Source organism: Lucilia sericata, unplaced genomic scaffold, assembly GCF_015586225.1.
Source record: "Lucilia sericata isolate MDLA Ls3-8-SP2 unplaced genomic scaffold, ASM1558622v1 Contig002757F_arrow, whole genome shotgun sequence".
In the NCBI taxonomy this organism is placed as follows: Eukaryota; Metazoa; Arthropoda; class Insecta; order Diptera; family Calliphoridae; genus Lucilia; species Lucilia sericata.
Genome location: NW_023996470.1, coordinates 2,666 through 16,328, shown reverse-complemented (window position 1 = coordinate 16,328; position 13,663 = coordinate 2,666). Strand labels below are relative to the sequence as shown.

General features: G+C 26.3%; 1 protein-coding gene across 1 annotated transcript; it reads left to right on the top strand.

The window, feature by feature from the left end:
* Positions 1-285: 285 nt before the first annotated feature.
* Positions 286-13,320, top strand: LOC119614281 (guanylate cyclase 32E-like; the record flags this gene model as incomplete). The annotated part of the gene is made up of 3 exons (XM_037970422.1): positions 286-419; positions 3,112-3,223; positions 13,246-13,320. Coding segments are annotated over 3 exons (321 nt in total), but the record flags the coding sequence as incomplete, so codon positions are not given.
* Positions 13,321-13,663: the final 343 nt, after the last annotated feature.

The window sequence follows — 13,663 nt, the reverse complement described above, 5'->3', positions numbered from 1 at the left end:
TACTTTGTTTTATTCGTATAATAAAACATCTCCAATAACTTGTAATCCATCAAACCCATTGTGCACATTTAACACACACATATATTTTAAATATAAATATTTTTCCATTTAAACTTAAAACAAGGCACATGATTATCCCTTTGAAATCTACTTGTGTAAAGTACCAATTGATTGCAAATCTATTCTTTTTTTGTTTTAAGTTTTATTTGAATAAACATACATTTCCCAAATGATATTTCGATTTCAATAACTCTTATTTACTACTCATATATATATATATTACAGGTGACACTTGGTGGTCTGCCTTTAGCTGTGGAGGACATAAATAAGAATCCTTTGCTGCTGCCAGGCAAACGTTTGTCATTTAAAGCATTCGATATTGGTCATACAACAGGACTTTATCGCGTACAACCCATAAGGTAAGAGGTGAATTTCCGTTACTATGGAAACAAGTGTATTGTGTGAGTAGGTTTTATTCGCACAAAAATATAAATAGCCTTGTGTGATCTTAAAGTTAAATATTGAGGTACTTAATAATAAAATTTAATAAAATTCTCAACTGTTGTCTATGTATATGCAATATGTAACATATGTAAAAATTTACACGTGTTAATAGTTCTGTAATATTAAAATTATACCTTCAAAGATTTTTATAATATTTTTTTAAAGTTGTTTTAAAATATTTGTAATAGTTTTCTGTTTGTTTCCATTTAATTAATGAAACATGCAAAAATATTTGCTTGTTTGTTTTAAAAACATATGTTTTTACAGCAGTATGATGAACTTACGTGCAACTTTTGATTATTTTTGTTCTAAGCTCAAAATTTAATGATTTTTAAACTTTTCGAAAAATTTGTCTTCGTAGCAATACTAGGTAAAGGACATGTTTGAAGCAACTAACTAACTAACTAACTAACTAACTAACTAACTAACTAACTAACTAACTAACTAACTAACTAACTAACTAACTACTAACTAACTAACTAACTAACTAACTAACTAACTAACTAACTAACTAACTAACTAACTAACTAACTAACTAACTACTAACTAACTAACTAACTAACTAACTAACTAACTAACTAACTAACTAACTAACTAACTAACTAACTAACTAACTAACTAACTAACTAACTAACTACTAACTAACTACTAACTACTAACTAACTAACTAACTAACTAACTAACTAACGAACTAACTAACTAACTAACTAACTAACTAACTAACTACTAACTACCTAACTAACTAACTAACTAACTAACTAACTAACTAACTAACTAACTAACTACTAACTAACTAACTAACTAACTAACTAACTACAACTAACTAACTAACTAACTAACTAACTAACTAACTAACTAACTAACTAACTAACTAACTAACTAACTAACTAACTAACTAACTAACTAACTAACTAACTAACTAACTAACTAACTAACTAACTAACTAACTAACTAACTAACTAACTACTAACTAACTAACTAACTAACTAACTAACTAACTAACTAACTAACTAACTAACTAACTAACTAACTACTAACTAACTAACTAACTAACTAACTAACTAACTAACTACTAACTAACTAACTACTACTAACTAACTAACTACTAACTAACTAACTAACTAACTAACTAACTAACTAACTAACTAACTAACTAACTAACTAACTAACTACTAACTAACTAACTAACTAACTAACTAACTAACTAACTAACTAACTAACTACTAACTAACTAACTAACTAACTAACTACTAACTAACTAACTAACTAACTAACTAACTAACTAACTAACTAACTAACTAACTAACTACTAACTAACTAACTAACTAACTAACTAACTAACTAACTAACTAACTAACTAACTAACTAACTACTAACTAACTAACTAACTACTAACTAACTAACTAACTAACTAACTAACTAACTAACTAACTAACTAACTAACTAACTAACTAACTACTAACTAACTAACTAACTAACTAACTAACTAACTAACTAACTAACTAACTAACTAACTAACTAACTAACTAACTAACTAACTAACTAACTAACTAACTAACTAACTAACTAACTAACTAACTAACTAACTAACTAACTAACTACTAACTAACTAACTAACTAACTAACTAACTAACTAACTAAACTAACTAACTAACTACTAACTAAACTAACTAACTAACTAACTAACTACCTAACTAACTAACTAACTAACTAACTACTAACTAAACTAACTAACTAACTAACTAACTAACTAAACTAACTAACTAACTAACTAACTAACTAACTAACTAACTACTAACTAACTAACTACTAACTAACTAACTAACTAACTAACTAACTAACTAACTAACTAACTAACTAACTAACTAACTAACTAACTAACTAACTAACTAACTAACTAACTAACTAACTAACTAACTAACTACTAACTAACTAACTAACTAACTAACTAACTAACTAACTAACTAACTAACTAACTAACTAACTAACTAACTAACTAACTAACTGAACTAACTAACTAACTAACTAACTAACTAACTAACTAACTACTAACAAACTAACTAACAACTACTAACTAACTAACTAACAAACTAACTAAAGCTACGAGTATCAGTATCTCAAAATGTACCTTCTGAAGTACGTAAAAATAGCAAAAAATCCTCTTTATAGGTTAATTTACTCCGGACTCTACATGCTTAATTTTATGTTTCTAAGATGGAAATGGGTAAATGGATTTCTACGGACATGGAACACATATATTTTATAGGGTCGGAAAATTACATTTTAGAAATTAACAATGAAATGAAAAACGTATTTAAACCAATATATGATAGGTATCAAAAAAGGTATTTATTATCTAGCACGACCGAATGTAGCATTCTTACTTTATAAAAATAAAATTTTTGCATAACATTTAAATACATTTTAAAAATGAAATTTAAACAAAATCCTAAACTAAAATAAAAACTACTATATTTAAAATAAAGAATAACAAAGAATGCTAAATAATATCTACAATTAAAACCTCAATTAAAATAAGGAAATTTTCCTAACAATTGTTTTATACATATAGATATTTTAACCATCTCTTCTGTTTTTTTTTTACAGATTTATGACTCAAATGAAAAATGAAAATGTGGCTGCATTTATAGGACCAGATGAAAGTTGCATATCAGAAGCCCTGTTGGCAGCAGCATGGAATATACCCATGATTTCATTTGTAAGTTAAATTCAATGCAATTTATTATATTTATTTAGTTTTTGTTTAAAAAAATATATTCACCTGATTCAGCATACATATTGTATACAATTGTTACAAATAAATAACAGCATAATAAATAAAATTTGCATACTTTTAGGGTTTATTATTACGGCATTGTTTCCAGTATTATTGAAAATTTCCCTAACCTTTTGATTCTTAAAGTTGATTAAAAAGCAATAAATTTAGCTATTTATTATTAAATTTAATTTCTTAAAATTCTTACTAACCCAAGTAGTGGTGTTGACATTAAAAAAAAACTCTTCAAATTGCTTTATGGTTTTGACAGTTTAAAATGTTTAAACATATACATAATTACATTAAATCTATTTTTGTTAATTTTGAGGATGAAAATGTGAAAGTAATTATGAAAAAAATTACATAGAAATGAAATTAACATAAACTTTTAATTGTAAAGTTTATGAAAATGTTTACAGACAAATTACCCAGAAATTATAAGGTTTATCATCTGTTTATTATACAAAATAAAAAGTTTTGACAATTTGTCTATTTCCTAAATTAGCATAACTACGCCCTTAACAGGAAATATTCTAAATAGTGTAAATTAGTGTGTATTACGTAAAGTTTCTTCTTTAAAGTTTATTTAAATATCAAAATATATATGTATTTATATAACTTAGTAACAGTACATTGAATATTTAAGTATTCGCCCAAGGAAGCAAATTCTTTTGAAACCTTTAAAGGGAAATTGAATTGTTCGATACATTTTGATGATGTTTAGGATACACAATATTTTAAGGTAGAAAAATATTTAACTTATTTGAATAAAAATTTAAAACATATACAAATATTTATTTAGTAACTTCAGAATGTTTAAATATTACTGAGAAAAATAACAAGTTAAATAAAACAGAATACAGTAACATATACATATGAATGTTGGGGAAAAAAAGTTTCGAATCTCCTTAGAAATAAGGGCAGTAACTGAAGGTAACTACTTCTAAGTATGTATATAAATTAGTTTGTGCGTCCAATATGAAACATAATACTTACTAATATTTACTAATGTAAACAACAAGTAAGAAAGTATAGTCGGGCGTGGCCGACCATATGATACCCTACACCAGTTATGAATATTAAATGTGATTTATTTTTCATAATATCGCATTTATCTTCAATATTCCCTTGTTCCGATACATTTAAGCAATTTATGGATGAAAAACTAATTTTCTGAAAGAGGCTTTATATGGGGGCTAGGGGCAAATATGGACCAAGCCCGATAAAATTTTGTGAATATATTTATATTTACATAATATTTTATTGCGCTGAATTTCATCGCGATATTTGTGTTTATAAGTTAATTTGGGACATTCAAGTAATTTTCTGAAGGGGACTTTGTATGGGAGCTAGGGTCAAATGGGGCCCGATCTTTATGAAATTTGGCAAGGTTATCAAGACTTCTATAAAACTTAGTTATGCCGTATTTTATCGATATATCTGTATATTTAACATAATTATGAGCTCAGAAGCCCTTTTCGGGCTGTTCTGTTCTATGGGGGCTAGGTGAAATAATGGACCGATTTTAACCATTTTCAATAGGCTTCGTCCTTGGGTCAAATAAAACGTGCGTGCCAAATTTCATCCAATTATCTTGAAAATTGCGACCTGTAGCTTGCGCACAAGGTTTACATGGACAGCCAGCCAGCCAGCCAGCCAGACGGACGGACGGACGGACATAGCTTAATCGACTCAGAAAACGATTCTAAGCCGATTGGTATACTTTAAGGTGGGTCTAGGACGAATATTTTTATATGTTACAAACATCAGCACAAATCCAATATAACCTCCCCACTAAAGTGGTGTAGGGTATAAAAATCTCTTTTTGCCCTATATAACTTTGACAGTAACGTTTTTTATGAAAGGTGCCACGCCCACTATTTTTAGTTCATTAATTTTTTCAAAAACATTTATATTGACACTAAAGTTAGTTTAAAAAATTTGAGAACTCTTGTTTTTAAAGTACTTAACTTATATGGAAGGTGCCACGCCCACTATTACTAGTTCACTTATTTCTACCACAGATATTTATATGAATGTTAAAGTTGTCTGTGTAAGATTCTAGATCTTATAATTTCACTGATAAACTCTAAATTTCAATATTATTTAATTTTTATTTTGTGAGGTGCCACGCCTATTATTTTTAGTCCTCCTTTTTGCATTTAATTATATATTTTGATACTAAAGTTAATTGTACACAATGTGATATCTCTACCCTTTAATTAAAATGTGAGAAGCGTATCGATTTGAATGAAATTTGCACCAGATGGGGTCATACAGGGTTTCATTCAAATGATTGTAACTTTTCACCTATTGGTCCTAGCAAAAATTATCCAAAGGAGTTCAAATTGCTATTTCTTCATTCTGTTCGAATGCCTGTATATATGTCTGTCTGTTTGTAAGATAAAATCAGTTTTTAAAAAACTAAACTAAATTTCATTAGTGCACCGATTCGTTTCATATTAGACCCTATCTCCCATATAAAGTCCCTTTCAGAAAACTACTTTTTCACTCATAACAGACAAAAAATACCAGTATAGCGATTAAAAAATATCTTCACTAAATATCAGAAGTATCGGAGCATTTTTGACTCTCCACTTCCGAAAATTTCTTTATTGCTCATAACAGACTTGACACCATGATGACGATCAGTTCATAATTGGATATGTAATGACTTCTTCAAAATACCAATTACCAATTAACGAAGAAAATAGATTTTATTTACCTTTATAGGAGTACAAAACTCTCTAGGAATTTTTATGCAGATCGAGCCACATTTGTTTCTAGTCCCCACATTTACCTATTCAGAAAATGAACGCTCATAACTTTAAACATAGACAAGTTTTATAGGTATTACAAATTGCCTCTTGCAGAAAATTACTGTAATTTTAATAATGGTTTGATAATGGGCATATAAAATTCGGCATGACCGAATATAACACTCTTACCTATTTTATATGTTTGCATGCATGTGTGTGAGGAAAAAAGATTTATTTACTTTGTACACTATTACATTTTTTTTAAAAAGTATGTTTTTATATTTATGTTGCTCTTTTTATTTGTTATTCTTTTTGTACTTTACATCATTATCGTTTTTAACTTAAAGTTTGAAAACATGTTTATATTTTACTAAACATTTCACTAAAAAGTTTTATGAAATTAAAATATTTGTTTTATGAGTAATTTCCATTGTTGCAAAATATACACAATTAATTTAAAAATTTATAGAAGTAAGTATAAAGTCTGGACATACATATCGCACACCCAGTACAAAAGTGATACAACTCAAATTTTTTTTCAGAAAAGGGAGAAATATTTTTACAAATTCTGAAACATAAAGAAAGACATGACAGTTAACAATTACGAAATATCTTGTGCATAGTTAAGGCTTAAAGAATATAAAAACGCAAAAATACAAATTTGAGTTGAATCACTTTAGTACTGGGTTTGCAATATGTATTTATATCCGAACAAAATATCCATAACAAAAATATTAAATTTGTATTGAAACATGAAATTTAGGCAAATACAGATTTGATTGAATGTAACTTTTTAATACCATTCACCATCGTGAGAAGGAAATATGTATATAGCGGAGTTAGTTAGTTAGTTAGTTAGTTAGTTAGTTAGTTAGTTAGTTAGTAAGTTCGTTAGTTAGTTAGTTAGTAGTTAGTTAGTTAGTGAGTTAGTTAGTTAGTTAGTTAGTTTAGTTAGTTAGTTAGTTAGTTAGTTAGTTAGTTAGTTAGTTAGTTAGTTAGTTAGTTAGTTAGTTAGTAGTTAGTTAGTTAGTAGTTAGTTAGTTAGTTAGTTAGTTAGTTAGTTAGTTAGTTATTAGTTAGTTAGTTAGTTAGTTAGTTAGTTAGTTAGTTAGTTAGTTAGTTAGTTAGTTAGTTAGTAGTTAGTTAGTTAGTTAGTTAAGTTAGTTAGTTAATTAGTTAGTTAGTTAGAGTAGTTAGTTAGTAGTTAGTTAGTTAGTTAGTTAGTGTTATGAGTTTAGTTAGTTAGTTAGTTAGTTAGTTAGTTAAGTTAGTTAGTTAGTTAGTTAGTTAGTTAGTTAGTAAGTTAGTTAGTAGTTAGTAGTTAGTTAGTTAGTAGTTAGTTAGTTGTTAGTTAGTTAGTTAGTTAGTTAGTTAGGTTAGTTAGTTCTTAAGTTAGTTAGTTAGGTTAGTTTAGTTAGTTAGTTAGTTAGTAGTTAGTTAGTTAGTTAGTTAGTAGTTAGTATTTAGTTAGTTAGTAGTAGTTAGTTAGTTTAGTTAGTGTAGTTAGTAGTAGTTAGTTAGTTAGTTAGTAGTTAGTTAGTTAGTTAGTTAGTTAGTTAGTAGTTAGTTAGTTAGTTAGTTAGTTAGTTAGTTAGTTAGTAGTTAGTTAGTTAGTTAGTTAGTTAGTAGTTAGTTAGTTAGTTAGTTGTAGTTAGTTAGTAGTTAGTTAGTAGTAGTTATGTTAGTTAGTTAGTTAGTTTAGTTAGTTAGTTAGTTAGTTAGTTAGTAGTTAGTTAGTTCGGTTAGTTAGTTAGTTAGTTAGTTAGTTAGTTAGTTAGTTAGTTAGTAGTGCTGTAATATTCTACTACTTTTGATTACTCAATACTACTCAATACTTTTCGTTTGGGTACTCAATACTACTCGATACTTTTAACGGTTTTATTTTAAATTAAAAACGAGGAATTTTTCCTTTTTTTAAGTAAAGTTAGACCAGACATCACACCTCTTTTGAGACATTTTATTTTTTTAGATAGCGTCGATAAATATTTGTAACTTTTTAACTATTATTGCAGTGTTTAAATTATTTTTACATTGATTTGATATTGCTAAGAGTTGCATTTCTAATAATGATATGGTCTATATTAGATTTTAGAGCTGTATTTTTTCACATCATAGCCGTTAAATTTAAATAAGTTAAATCCATATTCAAGTCTGAAAGTATTGAGTAACTACTTTTTAGTATTGAGTACCCAAAAAATAGGGCAAATACTCGATACTCGATACCCACTACTCAATACTTTAACAGCACTATTAGTTAGTTAGTTAGTTAGTTAGTTAGTTAGTTAGTTAGTTAGTTAGTTAGTTAGTTAGTTAGTTAGTTAGTTAGTTAGTTAGTTAGTTAGTTAGTTAGTTAGTTAGTTAGTTAGTTAGTTAGTTAGTTAGTTAGTTAGTTAGTTAGTTAGTTAGTTAGTTAGTTAGTTAGTTAGTTAGTTAGTTAGTTAGTTGTTAGTTAGTTAGTTAGTTAGTTAGTTAGTTAGTTAGTTAGTTAGTTAGTTAGTTAGTTAGTTAGTTAGTTAGTTAGTTAGTTAGTTAGTTAGTTAGTTAGTTAGTTAGTTAGTTAGTTAGTTAGTTAGTTAGTTAGTTAGTTAGTTAGTTAGTTAGTTAGTTAGTTAGTTAGTTAGTTAGTTAGTTAGTTAGTTAGTTAGTTAGTTAGTTAGTTAGTTAGTTAGTTAGTTAGTTAGTTAGTTAGTTAGTTAGTTAGTTAGTTAGTTAGTTAGTTAGTTAGTTAGTTAGTTAGTTAGCTAGTTAGTTAGTTAGTTGGTTGGTTCATTTGAACTTTATATTTCGAATTCTGGTCGAAAACACAAAATTAGGATAATTTTAAGTGTTCCATCTTTATTTAAGTAAAATTTCTCATGTTTATAGCGTTTATGAGACGTTTTCCCTTTATACGGATTTCTTTAGAATCATTGAAACAAACAAGGAAAATTAAATTTTTCTTAATAAAAATCTGTTCCTACTGTCAACTTATGCACGTATAATGGTAAAAATAGATTTTTTTTACATAAAAATGTTTTAAAGTTAAAGAAATTGTTTGGGTGTATATTCTCGTGTATCTGTGTGTGTTCAAATCCAAAATGTCAAATACTTCCGTTACACATTTTATTTAACAACAAGAAAGAAATAATTTAATTTAAACATGAATTCAGACTTTAATAGAGATTTTCGTTTGAAAAATCTACAGAATTTCTTACAAATATTTGCTTACAAAAATATGCAAATATATATTAAGCAGATTTTAAAGAAATAATTTTAAAATATTTAAATTTATAAAAATGAATTAAAGCGAAATATGTTGTCAACATTTTAATACAATTTATTGAATAAAATTTTTTATTAAAACTCTTAGGTTAAATTTAGATGTTTTTCACCACACCAGCATTAAGAACATATCAATTACATTAACTTTGTTAAAATTTCAACAATGAATTTCATAATATTTGAAATGCTTGTCATCACTTTATCTGTCCGTTTTTCTTAAGTGTTTGTGTGTGGGTTTTTTTCTGTCATCCTAAATTCATTATTCATAGATTCGATTCGAGTGTGTCTAATGAAATAAGTAAACAATTTGAAAATAATCTTTTCATATCTGTTGGGGTTTTTCCCACAAAAAAAAAAAATATGAAATTTCCTAAATTTTGCTGAACTCCTTAACTTTTTTATTTGTTTTATTTTTTTGTTTATCTTCTGTGTGAGAAAGGATTTATCTGACGAAATATCCTGCAGCTATGCTCTTAGTATCATGCTAAATAAATAAAAAAATAAAAAAATCCTAGCAACCTTTGAGAAATGTATTAAATATTATTATAAAATTCTTCAAAAAAGAATAATTAATTAAATTTTAATATTAATTGTTAATAGTAAACGTCAAAATAATTATGTTCAACAAACTTTATAGCATATTTACTCTGTATGGGAAAGCTTGAGTTTATAAGCTACGATTATTCGATATAGAAAAGCTTTCTACAAAAAAGCTAAATATAATTTCTTTATACAAAGTTTGTTTCTTTAAACAAAAGCTTATTCTGACAATGAATAGATTTGTTCTAAAGTAAAGCTTTATCTTTAAAGGAAAGCTTTTTCTCATTAGCAATATATTTGCTCCAGTTTTTAAGCGATTACGTTCTTCTGAAAGCTCTTCTAGGAAAGTTCTATAAAAAATCTTTAAAACTAAATATTTTTTGTTTATTTTCCTCTGAAAACTCTTCTAGAAAAGCTTTATAAAAAGCTTAAGCTACATACATATATGCTCCACAGGAATGCTAAATAGAATTTATCTCTCTCTTTGCAGGAAAGTTTAATGTCATAAACGATAGATTTGCTTTAAAAGAAAGCTTTAATTTAAAAAAAAAAGCTTTTTTTTATTAATAATATATTTCATCTAACTATTATTATGTTTCGCCCATTAAAAGTTCCATTAAGCTATTAAGCAATGGATTTTCCTTATAAAAATACATGAGCTTATAAGCAATAGATTTCCTCCTTAGTAAATCTTTTCCTTTATATGAAAGCTTTAGTTTAAAAGCAATAGATTTCTATTAGAGGAAATCTTGGATTTCCTATGCAGGAAACCTCCTCTTTTCTATGAAAGCTTTAGCTTAAATACAATAGAGGAAAGCATGAGCTTATAAACAATAGATTTACTTAATGGTAAAGCCTTTATAGGAGTGCTTGACTTATTCTTATAAAGAAAACCTCTTCCTTTATATAAAAGCTTGAGCTTTAAACGATAGATTTCCATTACATAAAAGCTTAAGCTTACAAAGAATAGATTTAATTAAATGCAACAGAATTTAGTTATATTTCTTCTGCAGAAGGATTTTCTTTAATAAAAATGCTTGAGCTGATAACAGTATATTTCTTCTATTAATAAACTTGAGCTTTTATGTATTATACTATCTGTAAAGTAAAGAAAAGCTTGAGCTTACAAACAATAATGGTAAAGCTAAAGCTTATTAGTAATAGATTTCCTGTATAGGAATGCTTTTCTCTATTAAAAAGTTTAAGCTCAAGAGAAATTATTGAGCTTAAAAGCAACAGAATTTCATCTATAAGAAAGTTTGAGTTTTAAACGATAAATTTTAGTTAGATTTCTTCTGCAGAAGGCTTTTTTTAATAGAAATGCTTGAACTGATAGCAATATATTTCCTCTATTAAAAAACTTTTAAGTTTTTTATGTAAAGTAAAGAATGAAATTATAAATTATATCGTGTTTATAAGTATTAGAATATAAGAAATCTAGAACATAAAGCAATTGTTTTCCATTTGATAATTTATAGAAAAGCTTGATATATAGAATAGATTTTCTCTATAGGAAAGCTAAAATTATTTCCTTCTGAGGAAAACCTTTCTCTATAAACTAAGCTAAAAAAACTAAGCTTATAAGTGGCAGATCTATAGAAAAGCTTCTATAAGAAGCAATTATAGGTAATAGATTTTCTATATAAGAAAGCTTTACTTTATATAGTATATAGAAAGCTATTTTTTTACATGAAAGTTTAAAAATTTCATAAAAATTGGTTCTATAAAACTTTGATAATGGATTATGAATAATACCCATAATCTATAAATGTACCCTATAGAAAAGCTTTAACTTTAAAGCGGTATATATTCTCTAATGGAAATCTAAAGCTTTTGACCTATAAATAAGCTTTAGGTAAATATTTTATTCTCTAATGGAATTCTATAAAACTTTGATAATGGATTATGAATAATACCCATAATCTATAAATGTACCCTATAGAAAAGCTTTAACTTTAAAGCGGTATATATTCTCTAATGGAAAGCTATAACACTTTTGACCTATAAATAAGCTTTAGGTAAATATTTTATTCTCTAATGGAATTCTATAAAACTTTGATAATGGATTATGAATAATACTCATAATCTATAAATGTACCCTATAGAAAAGCTTTAACTTTAAAGAGGTATATATTCTCTAATGGAAAGCTTTAAAGCTTTTGACCTGTAAATAAGCTATAAGGAAAAAACATATTTAATGCTCTAATAGAAAGCTATAAAGCTTTTGGCCTATAAATAAGCTTTAGCTAAATATTTAATGCCAAAAAACACTTTATTTACCCATGTGATAGATATCAGATGTTATAGAAAAGCTTGATATAACTGTGGGAAACTTTAGCGATAGATTTATTTATTAATGATAGCTTTACTGTATAGGAAATCTTATTATATTGGCGACAAATTTCCTAGACTCATATGAAAATTTAAGAAAAAGTTTAGTATATGATAGCTTGTGCTTTTAGCTAGATGTTATCTCTATAAAGAAAATTTATAAACAAAACAAATTTATTTAAATTCTATTTACCAGGTATTTAGTATTTAATTTCCTTATTAGAATTATTTACAAACTTAATAATTAACTCATCAATTATGTGGCTATATACTACAGCATTTGGTTGCAAGTCCATTGCAACAGAGACAGGCATCTAAAGCGTGCAACAGGTGGTTAAAATACCACAAATTATTCAATTATTACTGTGTTAAACAATTTGCAGTATTTAATAAATACATATGTATGCAGATAAAATTAACTTAATATTATGCTAAATAAATATTAAAATTTCTAAACATTTAAAGTTGTTTGAAAATGATCTTATTCATTTTCCTAATAATTTAAACTAATTAAATCAATTATGTTATATTATTTGGAAAAAAATGTTTCTTAACATAAGTTAGCATTTCCCACAGGAAAAAAAATTTATTAATAAAAATATTTTCATGACAGGAAACTGAATCTGTCATTGTTGTAATTTGAAGAATTTTACATAAGTTTGTTATTACTAAATATTTGCTCGAGTTTGTAATTAAATATTATTATAAAAAAAAAAAACATTTTCCTGTTTTCAATATTTAGTTGCTAAGTGAAAACGAGATTAATAACCTTTCAACTTTAAGCTATTAAAATGTTTAACAAATAATTTCAATTTATTTAAGTAAAAAACTCTGTAAATAAAATAATTCCACCAGAAATAATCTACAACTCTTAGACAAAATATGTATATTTGTATAAAATTATCTAAAAATATAACAGTTGTTTATTTATTTGTAGCTGGAAGATATAATATTTAATTAATCACAAGTCATGCATCGTTCAGACATTTTCACACTTCATTAACTATAATACACAAATATCTTAATTACATACTAACAAAAAAATAATACATTTTTTCATTTCCTTATTCCTAGAAATGCTCAGATTCAATTGTATCTAATAAGGAGACATTTCATACATTTGCTAGAACATTGGCCCCAGCTTCTAAGGTAAGTTTTTTTTTTGATGATAACAAAATAAAGATATTAGAAAATTTATTTGTTAATGTAGTAGGCTTTATATAAGACATGGTGCAAATTTTAAAGCGTCCAAAAAAAAATAATATTTTTTTATGTGGGTCTTGTATAGTATTTAGATTCGATTTACTTAGCTATATGTGTCCCCCGTCTCTTTATACAGGTCAACTTTGTCCCCAGAACATAGACTATTAAAAATATCAATGTGCAAGTTACAGGTAACTAAATTAAAAACTAAATCTTACTAGGTTTCTTTTTCGATATCGAATAGCATCGTCTAAAAAAAGGAATATTAAGATCAATTTGACTCGATCAC